The sequence below is a fragment of the Lygodium microphyllum genome, chromosome 2, assembly GCF_053477565.2.
Source record: "Lygodium microphyllum isolate KBCC chromosome 2, Lygodium_microphyllum_v1.1.10, whole genome shotgun sequence".
NCBI lineage: Eukaryota > Viridiplantae > Streptophyta > Polypodiopsida > Schizaeales > Lygodiaceae > Lygodium > Lygodium microphyllum.
In genome coordinates, this window is record NC_141136.1 from 91,435,643 (window position 1) to 91,462,265 (window position 26,623).

Sequence of the window (26,623 nt, forward strand, 5' to 3'; positions counted from 1 at the left end):
TTTCTCCCTCATTGAAGATTTTCTCTTATCTATTTAGATGTGCCTCGGGTAAGTTACTTATGAATATGTGTGCATCACGTGAGTTCAAAAAAAAGTATTTTTTAAATACCATTTTTATACATAAAAAAGGGTGTAATATAAATATTTTATCTACATATTGAATAGAAAAGGGTTATGTTTTATTTAGGAAAAAATCGTAAATTATGATATTTATAAATAGGCCTTGAACGCACGTGATGTGGAGAATATACATATAGTAACTTCGTCGAGAGATAGGAGAGATCAAAGGAGAAGAGCTATGAATGTGGACACTGAAGGAGAATATATGACAGTTGTAAGAGGCCAAACAAGGGTAGAATGAAACCTAACATGTTTGCTAAAATCAATGCCCAGAGAGTAGAAGTATCAAATTTTTTTGTACTAGATGGCATACATAGCTGGTTGCATTCAGGCACTAATAAGAACACTTGATATGTTGGCTCTCTCTCTCTCTCTCTCTCTCTCTCTCTCTCTCTCTCTCTCTCTCTCTCTCTCTCTCTCTCTCTCTCTCTAAGTGCATATGCATACCAAGCAAGGAGCACAAGTTTTGCAATTCTTCATGTGCTTAGCTCTAGTTTTACCCATTGCTATATAAGTGGGGTGACATACATGGAACAAGCAATAGGTTGATAGAATAATACTATTGGGGGTAAAGGTGCCTCCGCCTAGCCACCCGTGTATTACTATACTCACAGTACTCTGCCTAGTCGCTTGTGCATTACTACATTGATAGTACCCGCACCTGCACAGTCTGCAGGCGACAGGCGCCCATCACTGTCACTTCATTCTTTATTCTTTCAGTGACATTTGAATAAAGGGAAGTTCAATCACACAATCTGACTGTTGGAGTTCCCACATTGTGTGTGTTTCTCTCTCTTGCTCTTGCTCCTTCCACCATAGCTCTTGCTCGCTCGTGCTTTCACTTCAGGGCTCACCTCCCTTCAACCGGTATCAGAGCCTTCTTTTTCACAAGCTCGAGGTGATGTAATATGCTCGCCTAACAGCTATTTAGGCATGCTTTTAGTGAAAGGTGAGAAGGATCAAAGCTTGCACTCGAGAGCTATGGCGGGAGAGCAAGAGCAAGAAAGAGAGAGACAAGAAATGGGAACTCCAACAGTCACAATGTGTGACCGAGCCTTCCTTTATTCAAATTATCACTAAAAAGAATAAAGAATAAAGTGACGGTGACGGGCGCCCGCCACCTGCACTGTGCAGTGGTGGTGACTATCAGTGTAGTAATACACGCGGGTGGCTAGGTGGAGGCGCCTTTACCCCCAACAACCTCCCACTTAAAGGCAAATCTACCCTAGTGAGGAGTGAAAAGAAAAAAGAAAAAAAGACAGTACAACATGTACACATGTACAACAGGATGAGGAAAGATGTCATCTCATCCCACACCCAACTATCAACCTCCTGAGGAAGGCAAAGCACTCTGTAGAGAGGCTTTTCATGAGCAGATCTATAGGATTCTGGTCAGTCGAGATCTTGACAAGGTCAACAGAATTGTCCTCAACGACCCCACCTATGAAGTGATACCTCACCTCAATGTGTTTCATCTTCTCATGGAAGACTGAATTCCTGGCTAACTGAATAGCACTCATAGAATCCGAATGCAGTGTAGGGATAGCATCAATACCAAGGTCAGCAACCAAGCGACCCAAGCAAATGGCATCCTTGCAAGCCTTAGTGGCTGCAATATACTCAGCCTCTGTAGTAGAAAGGGTCGTGCATTTCTGCACCCTGGACATCCAAGAAACAGCACCTCCAGCATAGGTGAATACATAGCTGGAAGTGGACTTCCTACTATCTGCATGTCCTGCATAATCAGAGTCAGTGTACCCCACGACTCTTGTATCCTGGCTGCCATAGCATATGCACAGATCTGCATTGCCTTTCAGATACCTCATGATACCCTTCATAGCATCCCAATGCTTCTTGCCAAGTGTAGCCATATAGCGTGCCACAACACCAACTGCAAAGGCAATATCTGGACGAGTGGCTATCATGGCATATATAAGATTGCCCACCACTGCGGATGCATAGGGGATCTTGGCCATCTCGGCCCTATGCTCATCTGTCTGCGGATAATCAGCCTATGATACCTTCACATAAGAAGTCAATGAATAGCCAATAGGCTTTACGTCCTGCATGCGGAAGCGCTCAATGACTTTATGAATGTACTCCCTCTATGACAAGTAGAGGAGTCCCTGATGCATATCGCGTCTAATGTGCATATCAAGGATGTGAGAGGCATGTCCCAGATCTTTCATCCCAAAACTCTTCTTGAGCTGAGCCTTAAGAGCATCTAGCTCATCATGAGCTTTCCCTCAGCATATCATCCACATAGAGTACCAAAATCAATAAAGAACCATCACGGGATTTCTTCGTGTAAAGACACAGATCCATAGCACTCCTGTTGTAGCCCTGTGACTACATAAAGGCATCAAACTTATGATACCACTCCCTAGGTGCCTATTTCAAGCCATAAAGACTTTTCTTCAATTTGCACACTAGGTGCTCCCTGCCAGATTCTGCAAAGCCCTTAGACTGCTCCATATAAATCTCATCATACAAGTCCCCATGTAAGAAAGCCGTCTTGACATCCATCTGGTATAAATCCAAGTCAAGATAAGCAACCAAAGCCAAGACTAAGCACAGGGTGGTCATCTTAACCACAGGAAAAAAGACCTCATCAAAGTCCACATCATGCTCCTGCTTAAAACCCTTTGCTACCAATCTAGCCTTGTATGTCTGCTTGGGGTGTCCAGGGGTATTTTTCAGCTTGTACACCCACTTGCATGGCAAAGCCTTCTTGCCCTTAGGTAAGGAAACCAAATCCCAAGTCTCATTCTTATGCAAGGAGTCTATCTCAGACTACATAGCCCTCTCCCAGGAGTGACTGTCACCCCTGCGCATAGCCTCATCATAAGTGAAAGGCTCTCCTGCATTTGTAACCAAGACATAATGCATCAAGGGCTAAAATCTATCAGGTGGACGTTTGTCTCTAGTAGACTGTCTCACAGCAGGCTCTGCTGCCTACCCAACTGCCTATCCAACACCCTGACCATGAGCATATGCTGCAGCTGTAGGCTGTCCAACTGGCTGTGCGGGAGCTCTTGGCTCCTCCTGAAATATAACCCTACAGATCTCAAGAACTCTCTCAGGCTGCCTATGCATCTTGTCTTCATGGAAGACTACATCATGACTACGGATGACTTTCCGCGCCTACAGATCCTAGAGACGGTAACCCATCTTGCCTGCATCCGCATAAGCAAGGAAAATGCTTTTGACACTCTTAGGATCCAACTTACTTCTCTTGTCCCTAGGCACATGGCAAAATGCCTCACATCCAAAGACACGGAGATGCGCATAAGAGGGAGGTTTTCCAGTCCATACCTCCTCTACAACTTGGAAATCCAAACCACTAGAAGGTGATCTGTTTATGATATGCACAGCTGTTACTAAGTGCCTCAACCCAAAAGCTCTGTGGTAAGCCTACATGGCTAAGCATACTGCATACACGCTCTTGGATGGTTCTATTCATCCGCTCAGCCAAACCATTCTGGGGGGGGGGGGTGTAGGGGGCAGTCAACCGACGCTTAATACCCCTCTCATCACATAACTTCTCAAAAGCACATGAGACATACTCACCCCCATTATTTGTTCTTAGGTATTTTAGCCTATACCTAGACTGGTTCTCAACCAATGCAAGCCATCTCTGAAACACAGCCAAGACATCGAATTTCAACTTAATGGGATAAGCCCAAACTTTTTGTGAAAAATCATCTATGAAAGTAACAAAATACTTTGCACCACCCATAGACTAACAAGGCATAGGCCCACAGGCATCCGAATGTATCAATGCCAAGGGCTCGCTCATGCGTGGCCTACCAGACTTCTTATGCGTAGACCTAGTTTGCCTGCCATAAAGACAATGCTCACATGAATCAAAACATGCATAATCAAGGGGCGGTAAGTACTGCAAACCAGAAAGCATTTTCATTCCCTTCAAAGACATATGGCCCAAATGGGCCAAAGAGATACATGTGGAATAGAATCCACAGACAAAACGTGATCAAGGGAAGAGGCGAATACAATCAAGGGATAGAGGCTGCCAACCTTGGCACCTCTCACAATCACAAGTCTGTCATGAGTGATCTTCCATGCAGAGTCTCCAAAAGATACATGATAACCTGTGTCATCAAGTTGTCCGGCTAGCATGAGATTGCATGTCAAAGCAGGTACATGATGTACATCCTGCATAACAAAACTGCTGCCAGAAGGAAACTGCAGCCTAACATCACCAATGCCCACAATATCAAGAGAGCTGTCATCACCCAAGCGCACAGAACCCGAAATAGTACGGTATGAATGAAACCACTCTTGGCAAGGTGTCACGTGAAAGGAAGCACCTGAGTCCAAGAGCCAACATTGTGCATGCATAGAGTGTATCTCTGTCATCTGTGAAGCACTAGAAGAAGTTGTAAGGATATAATCATCATCAACATCCTCAGGCTGCATAACATTGATCTCTTCAATTTTAACATTGGACTTTGTAGGCACTATGCTGTGATCAGAAAACTTATCCTGCACTTTGTCTTTCCCCTTATCTTTGAGCCTTTCATTGCATTGTTCATGGCATTGTAGCATAATATGGCCCTTTTTCCCACAGTGGTGACAAGTAACATCTGCATTCCTGCCACAGGATTTGCTACGTGACTTCCCACGAGACTTGGACCGAGATTTCTGAGAATCCCGTCCATGGCCACTGCCACTACCATGCTTTCCATATCCATCATTCCTACCTCTAACTGTCATAGCATGCGACACACGAGAGGCATCCAAATTCTTACGGTTAACCTCTTCCTGCAGAAGAGCACTCTCAACATCAAATAATTTCAAGGTAGCAGTAGAGGCACATAATGCAATGCGGAATACATCCCATGACTCATTAAGAGTACCAAGCAAGAAAAGAGGAGTGACATCCTCTGCAAAAGTGATGTCCTGCATGTTGAGATATCGAGCTCCACTCGTGATATGCCAGGGTGACCGTTGTGCATTTATGTCACTGACTTGTTAGCTGCAGATGCAGTTGGTACACCGCCCATGAATAATAGCTAGATGACAACTATCCTTATCTACTCTAGTTCATGGCTCAGTTAGTATGCCACCTTAGTTAGTTGAGTTTGGTTTGAGACCCATATATAGGGTTCTTCTATTTCTCTGTACCAGAGTTCTTTTGGTTTACACAATTAAGAAGAGGAAAACTGTTTTCAGCCAGGAGCATGGCATAAAGCAGCAATATTCATGCAGTCATACTCCACAACAAAATGGAATTGCAGAAAGGAAAAACAGGCATATTGAAGAGGTATCTCGTGCCATGCTCAACGAAAAAGACTTGCCAGATTTTTACTGGGCTGAAGCAGTTGCTACAGCAGTCTAGAATGAACAAGACTCCCACTGCAGCAATACATGGGATGACTCCAGAGGAGAGGTATACTGGTAGGAAACCAGATATTTCTCATTTGAAGATTTTTAGTTGCATTGCCTATATTCATGTGCCAGATGAGTTGAGATCCAAGTTGGATCCAAAAGCTGAGAAGTGCATCTTTATTGGTTACTCTATGTAGACAGCAGAAAGGGTATAGATGCTATAACCCTTCTACTCGTAAGTTTACAGCGAGCAGAGATGTTTTTTTAATGAGATGAGTAGCTGGTATAAACCAGTAAATGTGATTGATGATATAGATGCACAAAATGGTAATGCTGCACAGAATTCACAGCAGCAGTCACAAAATATTAGTGGACCTGGAGTGTCCTCTAGCAGTGGTTCACATTCTTTGCCATGGACAGGCAGATTGAGATCTGGAGAATCTCCTCAAAACAATGCAGATAGTGGTGTGCATGTTTAACGAAAAGGAAAAGAGAAGGTAGATCAGCCCATGTTTGATGTGAATGCAGGTCACTCTTATGTGGATGGTGAATCCAGTGGCTCAGAATAGAGCATTGATGATGAGTTGGGTATTCCTTCTATTGTTACACTTGGAGTAAGGAAGACCAGGGATGTTTTGAGAGCACCTGGGAGTGAACCTATTTGTGCGGGTCTACCAGAGCTAGGTATCCTGTGGATAGGCTGAAATATGATGGATTTACAGCCATTCACTATGCCTATATGGTCAAAATGATACACGAACCAGAACCCACTTCTTTTGAGCAAGCCATGGGAAAAGAAAACTGGGAGAAAGCCATGGATGAAGAAATGGATGCCTTGGAAGCTAATGCTACATGGGAATTGGTACCTTTGCCTAAAGATAAGAATACAATTGGTTGTAAGTGGGTTTATAAGGTAAAGCACAATGCAGATGGTTCTATGAACTGATACAAGGCAAGATTAGTAGTCAAGGGGTATGCACAAACATATGGCATTGATTATGAAGAAACATTCAGTCCGGTTGTAAGGATAGCAACTGTAAGAGCAGTCATTGCTATGGCCACATCAAAGGGATGGTCTTTACATCAGATGGATGTAAAGAATGCCTTCTTGCATGGTGATTTGCAAGAAGAGGTCTATATGGAGCAGCCACCAGGTTATGTGCATGCTATTCATCCTGATTTTGTTTGCACGTTGAAGAAAGCCTTGTATGGCTTGAAGCAAGCACCTAGAGCATGGTCTGACAAGATAGGACAGTATCTTGTCACTATTGGCTTTCAAATTTCCAAGGCCGATTTCTCACTTTATGTGAGAAAAACAGAGAAAGGTATTATGCTACTTGTCATTTATGTTGATGATTTGATTATGAGGACAGGTGATAGTGATGAAGATATCCTTCATGTGAAAATGCTATTGAAGCAAAAGTTTAAGATGAAGGATTTGGGAGAGCTGCGTTATTTCTTGGGCATTGAGGTGATTAGATCACCAAGTGGGATATGGCTCTTGCATAGGCAGTATGGATTGGACATGCTGTCCAAATATGGGATGACAGGCTGTAAGCCTATTTCAGTTCCTTTGGAGCAGAATGTGAAGCTGAGCACAGATGCAAGTGCGCTTCTGGAAGACCCTACTATGTATGATGGAACCTAGAACGGGTCGGCACTGGCTCGTGCACTAGCCGGACCTCTATCTCACGCGCTCAACAACCCCACGGCCTCGTGGCTAGGAGCGTTGATGACACATACATTGCCTTCCTAGACATCTTGCATTTGTATTACGTCGTTTGTAGTCCACTCTTCTCTCACCCACTACTCCTCAGAGGGAGTCCCTTACACATTGCCTAATGGCACGAAGCACAGACATAGGGGGTCCTCCAACGGCTGAATGCCGCCACCCCTCTGCGACTCTCCTACACCTTGGGATTGGCCCCTCGATGAGTCACTCAACATATAAACATGTCGCACAAAATCCACTCAAGGTACCATTTAATCATATACAGGAATGTACCATTGTCCTTACTTCTCTTTCCCTTAGACCCCACGACTAGCCTATGGCTTAGGGTGTCCTGTCTCTCACTCAACGTGGGTCAAGGTCCTAATGAAAGCAATTGCTCTGCATCCAGGATTTCTAATACCTTTAAATATTTCCATGATTTATGCATATTGTGGATGCTAAGTGCTCAAACAGTTATGAAATCAATATTGTGCACATGTGGAAAACATCCTTTCAATGGTTTTCAACTACCGTTCTTATGCGGCGTTGCACAATCCTAGCACCGAAGAAACCCTCGTGCTACTAGGCCCTTATTTTATAATTATTCACCGACCTATATGGCATGCAAACAAAAGCCAGCAATCTCTTCATCATTTGACTCCACATTTAGACACATTTTAACCACTCTACCCTCCCATCGATCAAATGTTGCATTGTGGTATGGATTTATAGGGCATTTTGCCATCATTTTATGTGTAAAAAGCGAAAAAAACACACTAGAACAAGAAGGTGTGGTTGAAATGAGGCAAATCCTCATGCTTCAGTCCCCACAAACATTCACAAACATTGTTCTTAATTATCATTAATTTTTCGCACCCAAAATGCATTTTTCCCCTATTTTTAGTGATTTTTCTCTATTTTCCTTGTATTTTCTCTTATTTTTTGTATTATTTTATTATTGAAAATTAAAAATAGGTTATGGGCTGTGGCCCTTAGTTCCTTCTTGCAGCAAAAATGAAAATTTAGTTGGTGTTCCTATTCATTTTTCCATTTTTATGCCCAAAAACATCATTTTTCCTTGATTTTCCATATTTTACGTGTTTTAGTGTATTATTTTGAGTCACAAGATGCATGGTTTTCTGATTTTCTGATTATGATCAACATGGAAAACAGCAACACAAACAATTTTTAGCCCACATGAACAACATTTTATCAATCAAAAGCCATGAAATCTCAAATTTTCTTTGAAAATTTTGAATTACCGCTTATTTACGTGTTTCGGGTTTTATGTCCATGGCTACAAATCTAAAATCAGCAGCACTTCATGCTCAGGATGATCACAAGAGTCACCATTTCCAGCCCGTGGAGCAATCCGATCGAGCCTCCATCATTATTTCTTCTTTCTTCCTCTTCCCACATGAACTTGCCTTTAGAAGAGAGAGAGGGAGGAGAGAGAAAGACTGAAATCAGAGATCTTCACAGAGACCACCATTTCTCGGGCGAGAGGCGGCGATAGAGTCCACAGACAGAGGGGAATGAAGCCCCATAATCCATTGGGGGGGTTGTTTGCAGCAGGCAAGTTGCCTCTCCATCCTCCATGGCGCATTTTTCGGGCGCCATCTTCCTCCACGTTTTTTCATCCCTCTTCATTCTCCCTCCACGTTTTTTGCTTCTTACAGCACTTCATGCTCAGGACGATCACAAGTCACCATTTCCAACCCGTGGAGCAATCCGATCGAGCCTCCATCATTCTTTCTTCTTTCTTCCTCTTCCCACATGAACTTGCCTTTAGAAGAGAGAGAGGGAGGAGAGAGAAAGACTGAAATCAGATATCTTCACAGAGACCACCATTTCTCGGGCGAGAGGCGGTGATAGAGTCCACAGACAGAGGGGAATGAAGCCCCATAATCCATTGGGGGGGTTGTTTGCAGCAGGCAAGTTGCCTCTCCATCCTCCATGGCGCATTTTTCGGGCACCATCTTCCTCCACGTTTTTTCATCCCTCTTCATTCTCTCTCCACGTTTTTTCTTCATAAGGTGCATAAAATTTTGGGGGGTGAGGGGGGGGAGGGGGGGGGGTCCAAACTCAAAAGCCATACTCAAATTTGGCCTCCCAAGTGTCCACCTTTTCATATCTTGACCATTTTTTGGCCATTTCCCCGTCCGAACTTGGAATTGAGCTCTGAAAAATCCTGGGCATCCAGCTTAGCATGTTGTATTGGTCAGTAACTCTTGTCAACCTGCACAACTGTCTAAAAAATTATGAAAAATCAACAAGTGTCGCTCGGGCGCCTTTAAAGCACTTTGGCGCTTAAAATCGTCCTAGATCGAGCTGCCGCCTTTGACATTGAATATTTTTCCCTTGATATTCATAATTTTTAGCTATTTTTAAGCACTTTCTGGAACCAAAATTCCGCTCTCAATGTACAAACGCATAGTAGGAAGTTTGATTTATATGACTATTGTGGATATATGTTCTCTTTTGGGAGTGCTGCAGTCACTTGGAGCAGCAAGAAACAACCTATAGTTGCCTTGTCGAGCACAGAGGCTAAGTACAGGGGTGCAGCAATGGCTGCATGTGAGGTAGCTTGGTTGCATAAGCTACTTTATGATATGCATCAGCCTACAGATAGGCCAGTTGTCATTTATTGTGACAACATGAGCAGTATACACTTGGCAAATAACCCAGTCTATCATGCTAGAACAAAGCACATTGAGGTGCATTATCACTATGTGCGGGAGAGGGTTTTACTAGGTCTTATTGATCTAGTTTATGTCATCACAGAGGATCAGGTAGCTGACATATTCACGAAGGCATTGGGCCAGAGAAGCTGCGCAAGTTCAGAGACCTGCTTAGTGTGCAGGAATTGGAATTGAGCTCGAGGGGGAGTGTTGAGATATCGAGCTCCACTCGTGATATACTAGGGTGACCGTTGTGCATTTATGTCACCGACTTGTTAGCTGCAGATGCGGTTGGTACACCGCCCATGAATAATAGCTAGATGACAGCTATCCTTATCTACTCTAGTTCGTGGCTCAATTAGTATGCCACCTTAGCTAGTTGAGTTTGGTTTGAGACCCATATATAGGGTTCTTCTATTTCTCTGTACTAGAGTTCTTTTGGTTTACACAACTAAGAAGAGGAAAATTATTTTCAGTCTCCACCTTTGTGTATATTCCCCCATTATGTAAGTGAGAAAGCTACAAGTGAGACTCCTTCCTTCTCTCCCACAAACTTGACACTGCAAAGTCAAGTTCTTAAGTATAGCATGGAACTGGCTCAAGTGAGCAGACATAGTCACATTCTCCTTCATACGCAGATCCATAAGCTACTTCAACCACAATACATCTAACTCGCTGGACTTTTCTTGTCATAGAGATTATTGATTTTATCCCACAACTGCCATGCACTCTGTTCTTCCTCAAATGCATTGTAATGAACCTATTTTGTGAGAGATAATACAATAGTGGACTTGCATAACTCATCAAGCTTAAGCCATTCCTCATCTGGCATAGTTGCAGGCGGATGCCCGCTCAACCTCAAAGGTTTGATCTGCAATTTCTACACCAACACCTACCAAATCTGGCTCTTCTAGTAAGAGAGATTCGTACCATCAAGCTTAGTGATGTTGAAAATAGCATGATCAGTGGATGAACTCGCCATAATGCAGGCTGAAAGACTGCAGATAGTTCAAAACTGCTTACTGTTTACTGCAGAAAATGATCCAAAAATCACCCAAATCGAGAGAAAATGGCGAGAAAAGTGTAACCAAAGCTGCTGCCCACCAAGTACTAGTGAAAGTATATTATTTTAGAATATTTCAGCATGAAAAATCCATGTTAGTCCGGAGTTATATGCTTGCTGTAATAAATGACAGCAGGGTACTATGAGAGTCAGTTGCTGACCAAATCACTGCACCAAGTCAATAAAGGACAGCCAAGACATGACCAGCCATAAACAGGCATAAATCAGCACCAAACAATCAAATCAAGACCCTGAGCATACAAGATGCTCCCACTGGCTCAAAAGACAGAAAAACATGTAAGTGTAAGAGATCCCAAAGTCTCAAGTATCTGCAAAATGCTCAAATAGCATAAACCTCCTGCTCAATGTCGGTCAAGCATACAAGATGCTCCCACTGGTTCAAAAGGTGGATAAACGAGCTCAACAGCTCAAGAAAACCAAGTCAAAGTACCAAAGACAGGTAACCAAGACAATGCCTCAATAGCATCCCAAGAGCATGATGGCTACAAAGCAACTGTAGGTAGCATCCATGAGCAAGACATGCATCCCAATAAAGATCTCTGACAACCAAAATGACATCCAATACAAAATTCCAGAATAGCAGATGAGAATCCAAGCCAAGTCTTCAGAGAGCACTAAAGCTCAACAAATACATGGTACACTGTGCCAAGACAAATGCATCAAGCCTAGGTGTCGGGTAAGCATGTACCCAAAGAGCATATAACTGTCAAAGCACTGACCACTGTCAAGCATAGACCGATATCAATAAGTGCGGGCTGAAATAAGCTCAAGCTTCCAAAAGCATCCAGATCCAATGACAAGCTCGAAGTCGTCCCTCGATGATCAATACATCATAGCATAACCCAAGATATACACACGGAACCAATAGGCATATGTCAAAGCATAAAAAATAGCTTCAGCCCAAGAGTATTCAACGTGCATTTACTGTTATAAAAGGTGTATTTCCAGCTCCACAATCAGGCCAAAATCATAGCATGACATGTAGCTTCAATCCCCCAATCAATCGGGATGCAATAGGCATCAAACCGGTTATGTAGTCATGCCCAAACAAGCATAGGCATAAACTGTGAATGTAGCACTAGCATCAAATGTCTGTGGACTGTTTATAACAGTCCTGAAATACTTTTTTTAGCCACCAAACCAATTCCTAATCTCAAAGGATCAATGCCAAGTATCAATACATGTGCAAGAAGCCTGAAATGGAGCCCGAACAGGTGCTTAATGCCAAGCTGGAGTTGGAGGTGAAATGTCTGAATGGTGGCTGTCCAGAATCAGCCCCAGATTTGCGTGATGTTGTTGCTGCTCTCTTGCTGGTCCACATGGTAGATTTGGAGAGGTTGTAGGGCTCAAACATGAGCCAAAGAGGCATGGGAACAAGCCTCTAGCAGCCCACAACCTGTGGCAAAGAGATATGAAGGTTGGAAGCTTCAATGGTGGCTGCCCTGTTTACCTAGACCTGTGGACTGAGATAAATCTCTGAAATAATGAAGCAATACTCGGGAAGCAAGGGAGTGACTGGAGCTCAAGAGAATGAGCTATGGCTGCTGGGAAGGAGACCCAATGCGAGTGGGGAGTCGATGGGAAACTGAGAATGCCACGAGCCAAGCTCAAGAGTCAAGAAGCCGAGCTCTGATACTAGTTGAAAGGTGAGAAGGATCAAAGCTTGCACTCAAGAGCTATGGTGGGAGAGAAAGAGCAAGAAAGAGAGAGACAAGAATTGGGAACTCCAACAGTCACAATGTGTGACCGGGCCTTCCTTTATTCAAACTGTCACTAAAAAGAATAAAGAATAAAGTGACGGTGACAGGCACCCGCCACCTGTAGTGTGCAGTGATGGTGACTGTCAGTGTAGTAATACACGAGCGGCTAGGTGGAGGCGCCTTTACCCCCAACATTTAGTGGCCCATCGAGAAACGAATCTAAGTGTCACTACCCGACACTCCCATGGAATGTTCTGGGGTTTGTCGCCTAGGGTTTCCCAAGTCCGCCTCGCAACAAAATGTTTGCGGCCAAACCCACTAGGATTGACCTAAGATCGCGGTTCCTAGCGGCCAGGGTCTCCTAATAGTATTCTAGCATCGGACCTAGACATCCTACTTTATGTAGAGATACCCAAGCCAAAGCAGACCCATGCTGCATAGGCTTTCTGCCTATCCTTGGCGGCTCTAATGTCTTGGCTGATGGCCTTGACCTGCTCATCCATCTCCTCAAGAATTTTCTCAAAAGCTTCTACCCTTAAGGTAGGATCTGAAAAGTTAAATGGAGTACATCAATCATGCCCATACAATTCTTGAAAAGGTGTCATTTGAATGCTTTGCTGGTAGGAAGCATTATAGGTGAACTCTACCAATGGCAGATATTGGATCCATTTCCTGGGTTCACGACAGCAATATGCCCTAAGAATTTCTTCAATGACTTGGTTGACTCTCTCTATTTGGCCATCAGTTTGAGGGTGATAGGCTGTACTAAAACATAGTTGAGTCCCAATGGCCTTGAATATCCCTCTCCAGAAATGAGATGTGAACACTGAAGAGGGAATCGCAATCACTAATGATCCTTGCAGGCAACCCATGGAGTCTGAATATCTCCTTGATGAATAGTCTGGCAATATCTGAAGCTTTATAGTTTGTCTTGACTGGAATGAGGTATGCAACCTTGGTGAGCATGTCTACTATAACTATAATTGAATTGTATCCTCCTTGAATTGAAGGTAACCCAACAATAAAGTCCATGCTGATAAATTCCCACTTCATTTGGGGGATGTCAAGAGATTGTAGCTTTCCAGGAATCTTGACATGTTTTTCCTTAATACGCTGGCAAGACAAACATTATGTGACATATTTGAGCACGTCTCCTTTAAGCCTTTCCCAATGGTAACTTTTCCTGACTGTGTTGAGGGTCTTGACATATCTGGGATGGCCTGAAAAGGGGGAGTCACGTGCTTCCCAAAGTATTCTCTGTTTGAGTTTCCTACTTGAGGGTATGCATAATCTTGTCCTGAAATAGGCCAATCCCTCATTGACTGAAAATTCTTGGTACTTGACCTTAAGTTTAGGGTCTTGGTCCTTTTCCAAACTCTCCTTTATCATCTTCAAATATTATGGGTCATGGCTAGCTTCCTCCTTTGCTAATTCAAGGATAGGGTTGCTAGGCATTGACACCATGGTTGCCAATGATCCTGCCATCAAGGGTTCCTCCATAATAAGAGAGTTGAGAAACGCTCATATCAATCTGGGTGCCTCATATCAATCTGGGTGAAGATCCATTTGAGGATCTTATGGTCCGTGACCAAAGAGAACTTGTTACCAGGCAGATAGTGTCTCCAAAGCTTGAGAACATGAATAACTGCTAATAGCTCCAGGTCATGGGTAGCATAATTCCTTTCATGGGTCTTTAGCTTCCTTGAAGAATACACTATAGGATGACCTTCTTGCATTAGTATACAACCTAGTGCAAGTGAACTAGTATCAGTGACAATTTCAAATTCCTTGCTCAAGTCAAGGAGTTTCAGAATCGGTGCTGTCACTAAGCTATGCTTGAGTTGATCAAAACTTGATTGTTCAGTGGGCATCCACACTATGTAAACCTACTTTTTCAACAAATTCGTGAGTGGTGTTGCGATTAAGGCATAGTCCTTAATGAAGATCCTATACCAACCTGTTAATCCAAGAAAGCTACGCACTTCTTTGATAGAAATCGGTGGAGGCCACTCTTGGACATCCTTGACCTTTGTAGGATCTACAGGGATTCCTTCATTTGACACAATAAATCCAAGATATTCGATTTTCTCTCATGAGAAAGGCACACTTTTTTTTCTTAGCATAGAGCTTATGAGCCCTGATGATCTCAAGGATGATGCGGACTTGGGATCCGTAGTCCCGTTCTTCCTTGGAATAAATCAAGGTATCATCAAAGAATACAAGCACGAAATCATCAAGATATGGTCTAAAAATGTCCTGCATTAGCCTATTAAAGGTGGCAAGGGCATTAGTCAATCCAAAAGACATTACTGTAAATTCAAACTGACCATATCTTGTGTTGAATGCTGTCTTAGGAATATGTTCTTCTTTGATGCAAATCTGGTAGTATCCTAACCTTAAATCAATCTTGGAAAAGATTTTTTCTCTCTGCAACAATCAGTCAAGTAATTTGTCTATCCTTGGGATAGGATATTTATTCTTGATGGTTACTTGGTTCAAGCCTTTATAATTGATGCAAAGGCGAAGTGTACCATCCTTCTTCTTTTGGAACAAGACTGGAGCCCCCTAAGGAGAACTATTGGGGAGTATGTACCCTTGGTCCCATAGCTACTTGAGTTGTTCCTTTAACCAATAGCTTCAGGAATGGACATCTTGTAGGGCCTTTTTGCGACTATGCAGTTCTTGGTTGTTAGCTTATTCTCACGATCCACTTCCCTAGGTGGTGGTAATTCAGTCAAATCTTCTCGAAACACATTTGCATAATCTTTTAGCCATGATGGTTCCTCATTGGTGCCCTCTACCTTTTCTAGTTTATTTAGCCTAATCAGGTAGACGGGTAATCCTTTCCTTATTCCTTGAACTATTCGTATTGCCTTAGCTAGCTAGATCTTTGGTTTACCTGTTTCTCCTTGTGTTGTCACCTACTCACCTTTAGGATTATGAAAGGAGACTTGTCCTTTCCCACAATGAATGTGAGCATCATTGGGGATTAGCCAATCCATCCCGAGTAGACACTCATGGACTCCTAGATTCATTACCTTGAACTTAACAGATGTGGCCTTGTTTCCAAGTAGGAATTCCACCTTAGCAGTTTGTCTAGTGCAAGTGATTTCTCACCCATTAGAAAGTTCAACAAGCAGAGTGGGTGCAGCTACAGTGGCTATCCCTAACCTTCTAGCACAAGCTGGTGAAATGAAAGAATGAGTGTTGCCACAGTCAATCAGGGTTTTGAATTTCTTACCTTGGTAATCTGATGGTGTTTGGATCACCAAAAATTGGCAGTTTGGCCCCTTTTTATGGAGAGCGGCATGAATGGATGCCCTCTCAATCTCCGTTTCCATGGATGCATCTTCTTCTTCGTTGATTCCGTTATTTACAATCTCCGTTTCCATCACAGAATTTCAAGGCTTGTTGGGGAATACTCATTGTCAGAGCGTATTTCAACAAGGAGACAAATCTCGAGTAGTATGCCTCTAGAGATAGGCCTAACTCTTTCAACGTGAAGAACTCATTCATCTTCTGAGTTTTGTACACAGGTTGCATGTATCTTCCCTGCACTGCTTCCTTTAGTTTATCCCAAGTTATTGTGCTTTCAAAGACTACTTGGTCCTTACAGCATTGCTTCCACCAGAGTCTAGCCTCGCCGATAAGCTTGAGCTTGGCAATCATAGCCTGGTTTACAGGTGCTATTCCTGATGCACTGAAGTAATCCTCCATTGATTCAATCCGGACTTTGGCATCAGCTTCAACAGACCCCTTTTCCATCGAATTCTAGTGGTTTGATCTGTTTGAGAAGAAACTTCTTCTCTTGTACCTCCGCTGGGCTTAGTGCAGAAACAAGACCCTAGTTCTGCGCTTGGGGTTGTGTCTGGTTTTCAATTTAAAATCTTCGCGTTAAGATTTCATCTACACATCTCTTCATAACTTATCTCAATGCGCAGTTTATTTTTCATCGATACTATACAACAAATCAAATGAACATAAAATTCTTATTTATCCATTAAGAAGCGTAAGCCTCAAGTACAATTATTTGGGAATAGATAGAGATTGGATATGGTGCTTTTCTTTTGAGGGGATACATCAATGCCAGGTTAATAATTCCCTATTAATAGGATTCAGCTCTACAGGGACATAATAGTAGTATGGATTTGGGGAATGGATTCTCAAGAAGCAATAAGTCATGGGAAGTTTAGGAAATCCCCATTTTTGATAGCCATGACATTTGTTTTGCCCCATTACTTTAATTTTGTCTGTTGGAAAGACTTTGACCACCTCGTCATAGATGTAGCGATTTTGTTCTACTTGGCGGCATCCAATGTGTAGGATGGAATTTACATGAGCCTCATGGAAGATGAATAACTTGATAATCTTCAAGTCTTCCAACCATTTTAGCCTCTTCAGGTTGTTTTGAAGATAAGCAAGTCGGTTGGCATCTATATAGCAGTATCTCGCGCTCCAAGTTCAATGCCTTTTCACATACAACGGTGAAGGATTGTAGATTCGATCTAGGATTCCCATCATTTCGAATCGTTGGTGATAACTTGAGTTTGTAGCCGTCTTGAACATGATGTGAAATACGAGGAACTTGCTCCATGCCTCATAAGTCTGGAAGCGGCAACAATCCACAAATGAGTAACATAAAAATATTTTCCTAGTGAAAACATCACTTCTCCCTTCCCGATTTATCCCTATCTTGGTTGTTTTATTCGTTGGTCGCTCTGATTCCAACAAGTAACGTGCCCGCCTAATGGCTATTCAGGCACATTTTTAGCGGTCCATCAAGAAACAAATCTAAGTGTCGCTGCCCGACACTCCCATGGAATGTTTCGAGGTTTTTTGCCTCAGGTTTCCCGAGTCTGCCTCGCAACGGAACATTCACAGGTGAATCCACTAGGATCGACTTGAGATCATGATTCCTAGTGGCCACGGTCTCCTAACAGTTTTCTAGCATCAGATCCTAGATATCCTACTTTACGCAGGTAACCCAAGCTGAAGCAGACCCATGCTGCACTTGGTTCAAAGAGAATGGGAAACGAGAGGGGTGCACTGCTCAACCTCTCTTCCCATAGGGCATAGTCCCATTCCGATCCCCTAAAACGACATGAATCGGGTTCTAACCTAATATTACCTAAAGGTTGTACAACTATAGAACCTTGTGAGAAGCCTCCCAGCTCTCTGGGACCACCCTTCCGTAGGACAGACCCATCAGGGGTTTCGCCCACCCACTTCCCTCAATCGGTGTTCTTTAGTTATCTAATTAGGTCCTATCACATTTATGTGTGACATTTAAAATCGGCTTCCTTAATTAAGCCTTTTAGGGAACAGGGTTCATTCGTGTAACTTATGGCATTGACACGAAAACGGATCATACAAGTTCCTTGGAAGTAAACTTTATATTAGCATCTTAATTGAAATACAAATCTTGTCCAAAAAGGATGAATTCCACAATCCATGAGAATGCATCTTATTTCCTCCAAGATTCCTCCCTTGTACTAGTAACAGGCCCTTAAGAATATATCCCAAGTCACGTAGATGGTTTGAGTAGGATCCGCATGTAGGGAATTTATAGCCAGAGCCCCCCCTGGCATCCAAGTGTCCTCCTACATTCAACCTAACCCACGGAGAGACCTCTTGTGGCAGGTTCAGTCCACATTCTCGTCACGGCTATTTGGAACCCCCTTACCTAGGGTTGGCAGCCAGCTAAGGGTAGCTTGACGCACCCTCCATGAATTCAACATGATTCATTATTCAAATTTCCTTTGTGAGTTGGTTCATACATTCATTTCACAGACATTGAATCTAGTGTTACAAGCACAAACGACAATGAAGGCGAGTGCTCAGACATCTGCTGAGGTGGAGTCCTCATCTTAAATGCTTAGTGTTGCCCTTCTTGGGTCTTTCTTGCCTTGTCATCATTTTCCATTAACTTCCAAGGGATAGAGAATACCCTCCTTCTGACCTCTCTTCTATGTAATAGGGGTGAGCAATTACACTATACTTTCGAACGATAGCTTTCCTAGGTTACTATCCTTTGGTTCTTATCTTAAGATCTTGGTCTAGGATCTTATTTGGTCAGTTGGTAACCATTTTTCCCATCTTTAGAATTTAATTGGGGTTCTAAGTTTGCCCTAGGGTTTCCTTCCCTCAAGATAGCAAGAATTAGTGTTCACTCCTCTCGCAAGTCAAGTGTAAACTAAGTATATTTACCATTCTAAAATAGTTGTGAGCATCGGATGTAACTTGGCCAATAGTCACTCTTCTTGTAGGTATGACATTCAAGCTTTCTTGAGTTAGCTTTGAGATGTATCATAGTTTGAAAATGATATACCCCAGAGTGTTTTGGATCCATCACCGTTGGCTATTGGGGTAGGGACCAAAGAGCATGTTGACTCTAAATAAAAATATGGATGTAAGGGCAACTTGACCTATTTGCGATTAAACCCCTAGTTGGGTCGAATTAAAGCTTAGCCTCACTCGTCATGTAGGGTTTCATTTACCAAACTGGCCCTTGCAATTTAGCTTAGCACTTCACATGTGCATCTTAAATCTACCTTTTTAGGTGCATCCCCTATTATGTGGTGCAACTGAGGCTATTCATGATGCCATGCAAATCTAGATGCACATCTTCCCTAAGTTGTCAATACGATGCGAGATCCCCATTCATAAAAATTCCTTCTGGTGCATTTATGCAACTCATAAGGCATGACCTAATTATTCAAATGTGAGTGTACATGAGTTCATTGTAAATGCGACTTAATTCACTACAATGGTCTATGGGATGCAATTAGCCTATATGGAATATTTATGTACCCCGGCAATCTATGATGCATTTGCGAAAGTTCGAACCTAATACTTGACTTAATTACTGCGACAACTCGTAGATGCTTAATCTGCCCTTTCAACTACCTTTCCAATTATGTAAGTTTACGCGATGCAAGGTATGGTTCTTCCTACTGATGTCCATGCTTAAATATTTGGTTTCAATTATTAAACATGGTAGCGGTACCTAGTTTTGGAGTGTCGAGTTAGCGTTCATGCCTGATACCCCATTCATGTTGATGGTGACATCTTTGACTGATCCTTCTTCCGTAGTCGTGGTTTTTCCAGTTACTTGGGAGAGTTTACGCTTTGGGGCCATTTCGGAACTGAAAAGTGACCACTTGTCTCGAAGGACTCCTTGGTGCCGAATTCCCTACTCCTTGTCTTGACTTTCGCAATCTCCTTGTCAATTAGAGCTAGTCGACGGAGAGGTTACGAGGATCGCGATGGGGAGAGAGGGTACTCGAGCCTTCGCCCAAGAAAGGAATTTGATCTTGAGCCTCTTCTCTCTCTCTCTTTGCCTTTCTCTCTGTGTTTCCCCTTCCCTCTCCCCCTCTCGTTTCCCATTCTCTTTGAAGCACATGAAGAGCTAGGAATTCTCTCCTTCATGCCACACATACTTGTGCTCTCCAAGGTGGAGAGAGAGAGAGAGAGAGAGAGAGAGAGAGAGAGAGAGAGAGAGAGAGAGAGAGAGAGAGAGAGAGAGAGAGAGAGAGAGAGAGAGAGAGAGAGAGAGCCATGACTCACCCTTTCCTGTCATACAATCCTATGTGTTAGATTTGATGATAGCTTTACATATTGCAAGGAATTTGCACAAGTTAGCGGTCACCCTTTATCCACCATGTAGGGTAGGTGTGAGGTTTGGATATCCTTAATTGTAATATGATATAGATGTTTTAATTTTATTAGACCAACACTTAAAATGTGTTTGTCTCTTTGGGAAGTTTGAATACAAGACATTGGGACAAGAAATGTTTATAAATCTTGAGCTTTTATGTTTGTGTGTACAAAGAGATTATGCTTTTTTCCTTGTGGTTGGAAAAGATGTGTCATAGTTAGGGATTTTCTTCTTAGACCAAGTTTTATATAGCCTTGGACCTAGTGTCAAAGTTTCATGGTTCAAGAAAAAACTTGCTTGTATTTGGGGGTTGTAGATGCTCAAGAACAATCGAGGTTTACAATTGAGTAGGGATTCTAAGGAAAGCATTTAAGGTTTTTGTTAAAGGATATGGAATGCCACAAAATCATTCTTTAAAATTTACTTAAGCTTTCGTTGCATAGAGTGTTTGCAATAAGTAATGAGGTCACCATTGGTGTGGAACCTTTTAAATTTGAGTTAAGATTTGGTTGCATACACAGTTTGCAATAAGCAATGAGGTCACCATTAATGTGGCTTAGAACCTATGAAAGTAACAAATGTGTCAATGGGGCATGGATGAAGATAGTTGTTGATGCTAGCATTACTTGAATGTGTTTCTTAAGCATGAAATCCTAGGTAGTGGCAATCAAGTGTTGTAACAAAGGATCACAATAAGGAGTTATTATACTTGATGAATTCAAGATTTCTAATTGTTTTCAAGGTCATAAATGTATTGAAGAATCCTTAATAAATATATATAAATAATATATAAATGTTTTTAGCTCTTTTCAATTTTAGAGATATATTGGGGAATCCTTACAAATCCAGACAAGGAACAAAGAATATACCTTACATTTCTTTGGGAGTCCAATATAGTGAATTTATTTAGAGTTAAAACCATTATTTCAAAGTATGCATTGATTGTCCTTTAAAAACTTGTGCACGCACCATGTCAAATTTCAAAACCTAACTCATAGCTTTTGCAAAAAATAACAAATTGATTAACATTAGCCACTAAAGTTATCTACACAATATGTGTGCTTGGATAATAGGGATTAAAACATGTTAAGAGAATACCCATGCTTCTCTTTTCTTTTCAAGTGCTTCCAAGACAACTCCCAATGGCATAGTGATTGTCACCAATTTGGTTTCATACCATATTCGTATTTATTTATAGAACATGAAGATCTCTCTTCTCTAAATACTTGAGCATGACTAATTATCAATGAATATAATTTCCTATAGTGACGAGTGAAAGTGAAAGGCTTCACGACTACTCCCAAAAAACCTCATGATGTTAATTTGCATATCCAAAATCTATAGGTATCATATTCTCCATCATTTTTTCATTGTAAATGCTCGACAATGGTGAGTTATGGTCTTCAACATGTTATCCTAAATAATGATGGTTGCCTCTTTAAAACAAGAAAACAACAATTAAGGTTCACCTCATCATTTTGCATAGATTCATAAGGTCTAAGACAATAATAACTCTTTCCTAGAGCCCTTAAAAGCTAGATAAACAAAACTTGGTCTTGACTCACTCATGATTATAGTGACCCCCAAAAAAACTGTGGATCAACTATAACACATGAAAGTTGTTACCAACTATTATGAGAATAAATTTGGAAGTTAAGGATAAGTTAAGTTTGGATAGGTTCAACATGCAAAAATAGCCAAAGTACATGGGCAGACAAACAAGTCATCACTAGAATGCCATTGTGTGTACAAAACTTTGTGAGAATGTGGGTTGATCCACGACAAGAGTCCTCTAAACTTTCATCTTTGCTCTTTTATCTTCTATTGTCAAATGTGACTGTGACACTCTCTCTCTCTCTCAAAATCTTAAAAATCTCAAAATCTATCAATAAATGTTCTGAACCTTGTAGAGCCAACAAAATTGGTCTAGTATTTGATCTCATAAGAAAAAGTAAATGGTCATATAACATTTCTCTTCCTTATTGTAGCTACTTCACGACATTTAGCTACTTCACGACATTAAAGCTCACTAATGTGTCTTTAAATTATCCTCAATCTTGCAACCCAAGTAGTCACACAAAAGGCTAGAGCAATGCCTTGGGAAACCGACCTTGGAGAACAAGATCTTGTGTAGGACATTTTTGAATGCTACGTTATTAGAGTATACATGCCTTTCAATATACGAATAACCTCATGCTTTTAAGTACGATATTCTTGACCTCCAAATGTATGAATAACATTGTGCTTGCATGATCTCGTGCCCAAATATATTACAAATATTTCCATATACTTCTTCATAATGTTATATGAGAAAAAAATTCGAAATCTAAGCCATGGCGCTTGCATAAACAAGCAGCTACATGTCAAATTGGACAGATTGAATGACATCTAATGCATGGATCTTAAGCGAGCCACACGATACTCTTTGCTAATTTCTTTCCCAATCAGCCAGTCTTATCTAAATTACATAGTGTCACAAATATATGCCCCACATTTCCTTCACACAGTCTCACAAATATACACCCCATTTGTTAAACTGAGAAAAGAACCACTTACATAAAGCCCTTGACCCGTATGTATAAAGCCCAGCGCTTGCATAAACAACCAGCTACATGTCAAATAGGAGATTGAATGACATTTAATGCATGGATCTTAAGCGACCCACACAACTCTTTGCTTATATTCTTTCCCTATCAGCCAGTCTTATCTAAATTACATAGTGTCACAAATATATGCCCCACATTTCCTTCACAGTCTCACAAATATACACCCCACGTGTTGCACTGAGAAAAGAATCACTTACATAAAGGCCTTGACCCATATGTATAAAGCCCATATATATAGATTTTGAGTATATGGACATATCGTTCACAATGAGTTAACATATTGTTCACACTCCTGAGTTTGTGTATGTTGAGTCATGTCATACAAAAAAATCTGGAGGCTCAACAATCATTACATGAATTTTCTAGACATGCTAAAGTCCACCTGATTTATTAGGAAGGACCTACCCATACGTAACTAGACCTCAACGTTGGTAAATAACTAATATTGTATAGTTTTAACATGTGGTATACATGCATCTACAAAATAAGTCCAAATTTTTCAAACAAAACCTAGGTATTGACATAAAAGGACAAGTAAGAAGTATGCACTTTGATGTATCAATGGATAACCATTGGGAGACATCTACTGAAGTGATTGCAACAGACACAATTCTAATAAACTGTAAGAGCACCAATCAAAACTATATGGGACCCACTTATATATCACTCACTGTATAACTGTAACAAAAACCTCTTAATTACATTTGTGCAACGCTCCTCCATGGAAGCTCCAAAATAATCTATACATAGAATACATCGGCCTGACTCAGAGAATAATGCATGATTTTTTTGAAGCCTCATTGTATCTTTTGATAAATTCCTCCCTTTCACGACTGGCCTTTAGTAATTCATCCTTAAGTTTCTTTATGTCAGCTTCTGATTTGTCCCTAGCCTCTCTAGCACGGAGCTCAATGTCCTCTCTAGCAAGTCGCTCTTTGTTAAGTCGCTCCTCCAACTGCTCCGTATATACCCGCAATTTCTCTTCAAGCTACAAGAAGTAAACATGGAAGTGAGAAACTTACTCCAATGTCGATTCACCTCACTCCAAATCCCTAGAAAAGGATTTTACCAAGTTAGTGGCATATTGCAAATGATCTGCATGTGCTTTTTCCATTGCCTCTTTCCATCTTGCAATTTCCTCCTGGTGATTGCCTTGGGAGGAAGTCGCTTCCCTTCGATGAGAATCTTGAAAAGCATTTTGCTTTAAGAACACAAGTCCAACTATGAGATTGACAACAATCCAACACACATACAACATAACCCATAGACCTAGTAATGTACAAGTAAGCATAGCAAATAACCACTTACATTAAACAGTTCATTAGAGTAAGGCTGACCACCATTCTCAGCAATGACTCTGTCAACAATGTCAAGTAGAGCATTGAGCTGGTAGTTCTTTTTATACTGTTCTTTCGTTTTATTATCAAAAAGGACCTGGCGACCACCACATTGCTTCAATAGCTCCTGCACAAGTCAAAATTTCACATAAATAACTATTAAATGTTTACCTCTACTACATTCCAAACATTTGCATATTTGCCACGGTACTCAATCCAAAAGCTCACATATAGTAGTATAAAGACATGAAATGCTCAACACATGGCCACTTGTACCAGTAATGTAGAGGGCGCATTATCTTTGAGATAGTGGTCGAGCTCTTCATAATCCTCGGCAAGTTCATCCCCACCAGTAAAAACCACAATCATGTACTTCACAATTTCAGGTCCAAACATTGCTTGCAAGCTCTCCGTTGCTGCAAGTTCCTCATTTGTAAATCGATTCCTTGTGGACAGCACAAGGGCTACAGCATGCACTCCTTCCTTTGCCAAATCTATGCATCTCGCAATCTCTTTGCCTATGAATTCTAAAGGTGTACTTGGATCAAAAACACCTGCAGCACAAAATACAATATGACTACCATACAGTTTTTGAAAAATAATAGAGGATTGGAAGCAACACATGGATTAAAATGTACTGTTCAAATATATGCGATGAGACTGAATGCTGGCATTAGCACATCTCAATACTGATGCGAACTAAGTGTATCTTGGTGCAATGCTGATTCCTCTAGGAATATTTCAGGCATCCTTTCCAGTTACTTTTAGCAAAGGTAGGTATCCTAATCATAAGGAATGCATACACTAGGGTGATGTGAACTGAGTGTATCTTGGTGCAATCCTGATTCATCTAGGAATATTTCAGGCATCCTTTCCCATTACTTTTAGCGAAGGTAGTGGTGTCCTAATCATATGGAATGCATACACTAGGATCATGGATAAGTTAGAGCATTTGCAACTCTACTAAATTCCATGCATATTTCAAGCCTTTCTTTTGATTTCTAACAAGATGAAATTTGCAAGTTAGGTATTAGGCTGAGCCCCAAAATCTCTGATTTTCAGCCACGATCTAGGATCAAGCACCTTGGTCCCTTAAATATTAGCTTTTCACAAAAACCTCATACCCATAGCTCAAACTCAAACTCAGGTAGAAACCAAACCTAAAGGCTGGAAACCAAATTACAGGGGGGCTGAAGCTTCTACGCAAAAAGTATCAAGAGGTGCAGTCCACCAGAAAACACAACTACATATGACTGAGATACTGCTAAGGATCAAAAGCACAGGCAATCAAAACACCAGAAGAAAAGGGGCAAAATAAAAACAAAAAACAAATACCAGCAAACACGAACGAACATGGAAGACAAAAGCGCAGCGTGACCTCCTGAAACTACCAAAGTATGTTACAGTATATTACTCGAAATGCAGCACGGCAAGGTTGGTACCTGGCGTGTCGATGACGCGAATGCAGCGGCCATCGGGAAGGGTGGATTCCTGCGATTCGGAGGTTTCGGTGACGGAGGAGAAGGAGCGCTTGGACTTGAAGGCGGGCCTGCCAAGGATGGAATTGCCTGTGGCGCTCTTGCCATTGCCGGTGCGCCCCACCAGGACCACGGTAGGGTTGATGTGAGGGTAGTGAGGTGCAAAATCCCACTCCTGCGAGTCCTCCATCTCCCTCCACAGCCTATGGCGTCTCGGTTTTTCCTTTTCCTGTCTGCCCTTTGCCCTTTTTCTTCCTTTTTTTGCCCTTTATTTCTTGTAGCCTCTTGCAGCCCCGGAGGAGTCTTGCTTGCGTGACTCAAAAGGCTTTAAAAGTCCTAACACTTCCGCCTGCTTTGAACACCACCAGTCGGAGGGAGAATTCTTTATCCCAAGCGATTCCGCTTTTACTTCTCGAAATAGGGAATCAGAAAATTTCAAGGTTCATTTTTGAAGGTTGGAGAGCCCTTCGAATCCATTGTTGGAACCCCAAAATATCATGAGCCTTTCTATTGAAATACAAAGGAAACAATTTACCCTTCTTGTAGAAAGGCAAAATTTTCCCACCATTGCATTCGAAGGGCAGTTTTTTCAATAAAATTTAACATATTTTATTATGTATAAATTATTCATTCGATTCTTTAGAGGCTTAGACTCTCGTAGTAGTGAGTCGTGCTAGTCTCTCAAGTCACACTTAATACTTTCAGAGCCTTGTCACACACAAGACCCATTGGAAATGAGTCATATAACTAGTCTCTCAAGTCTCAAGTTGAAACTTGAGTATACCTTAGAAGTTAGACTTTAGTCCTCGATATTTGAACTAAAAAGTTGGAAACCCTTCCCTCATCCTTTTGAAAGCGACGTTCATCCTGAAACTACAAGCTGCCGCCATTGCCTAT

At 41.7% G+C, this 26,623-nt stretch overlaps 1 protein-coding gene across 1 annotated transcript; it reads right to left on the reverse strand.

Annotated features, from left to right (window-relative positions):
• Positions 1–23,587: 23,587 nt before the first annotated feature.
• LOC148040014 (P-loop containing nucleoside triphosphate hydrolases superfamily protein) lies at positions 23,588–26,132 on the reverse strand. Its single transcript, XM_087695875.1, has 5 exons — positions 25,691–26,132; positions 24,525–24,802; positions 24,220–24,375; positions 23,981–24,112; positions 23,588–23,899 (listed from the first exon to the last, which is right to left on the reverse strand). Exons 1-5 carry the CDS (start codon positions 25,914–25,916, stop codon positions 23,678–23,680), a joined length of 1,014 nt encoding a protein of 337 aa, XP_087552001.1. The 5' UTR covers positions 25,917–26,132; the 3' UTR covers positions 23,588–23,677.
• Between the last annotated feature and the right edge of the window lie 491 nt (positions 26,133–26,623).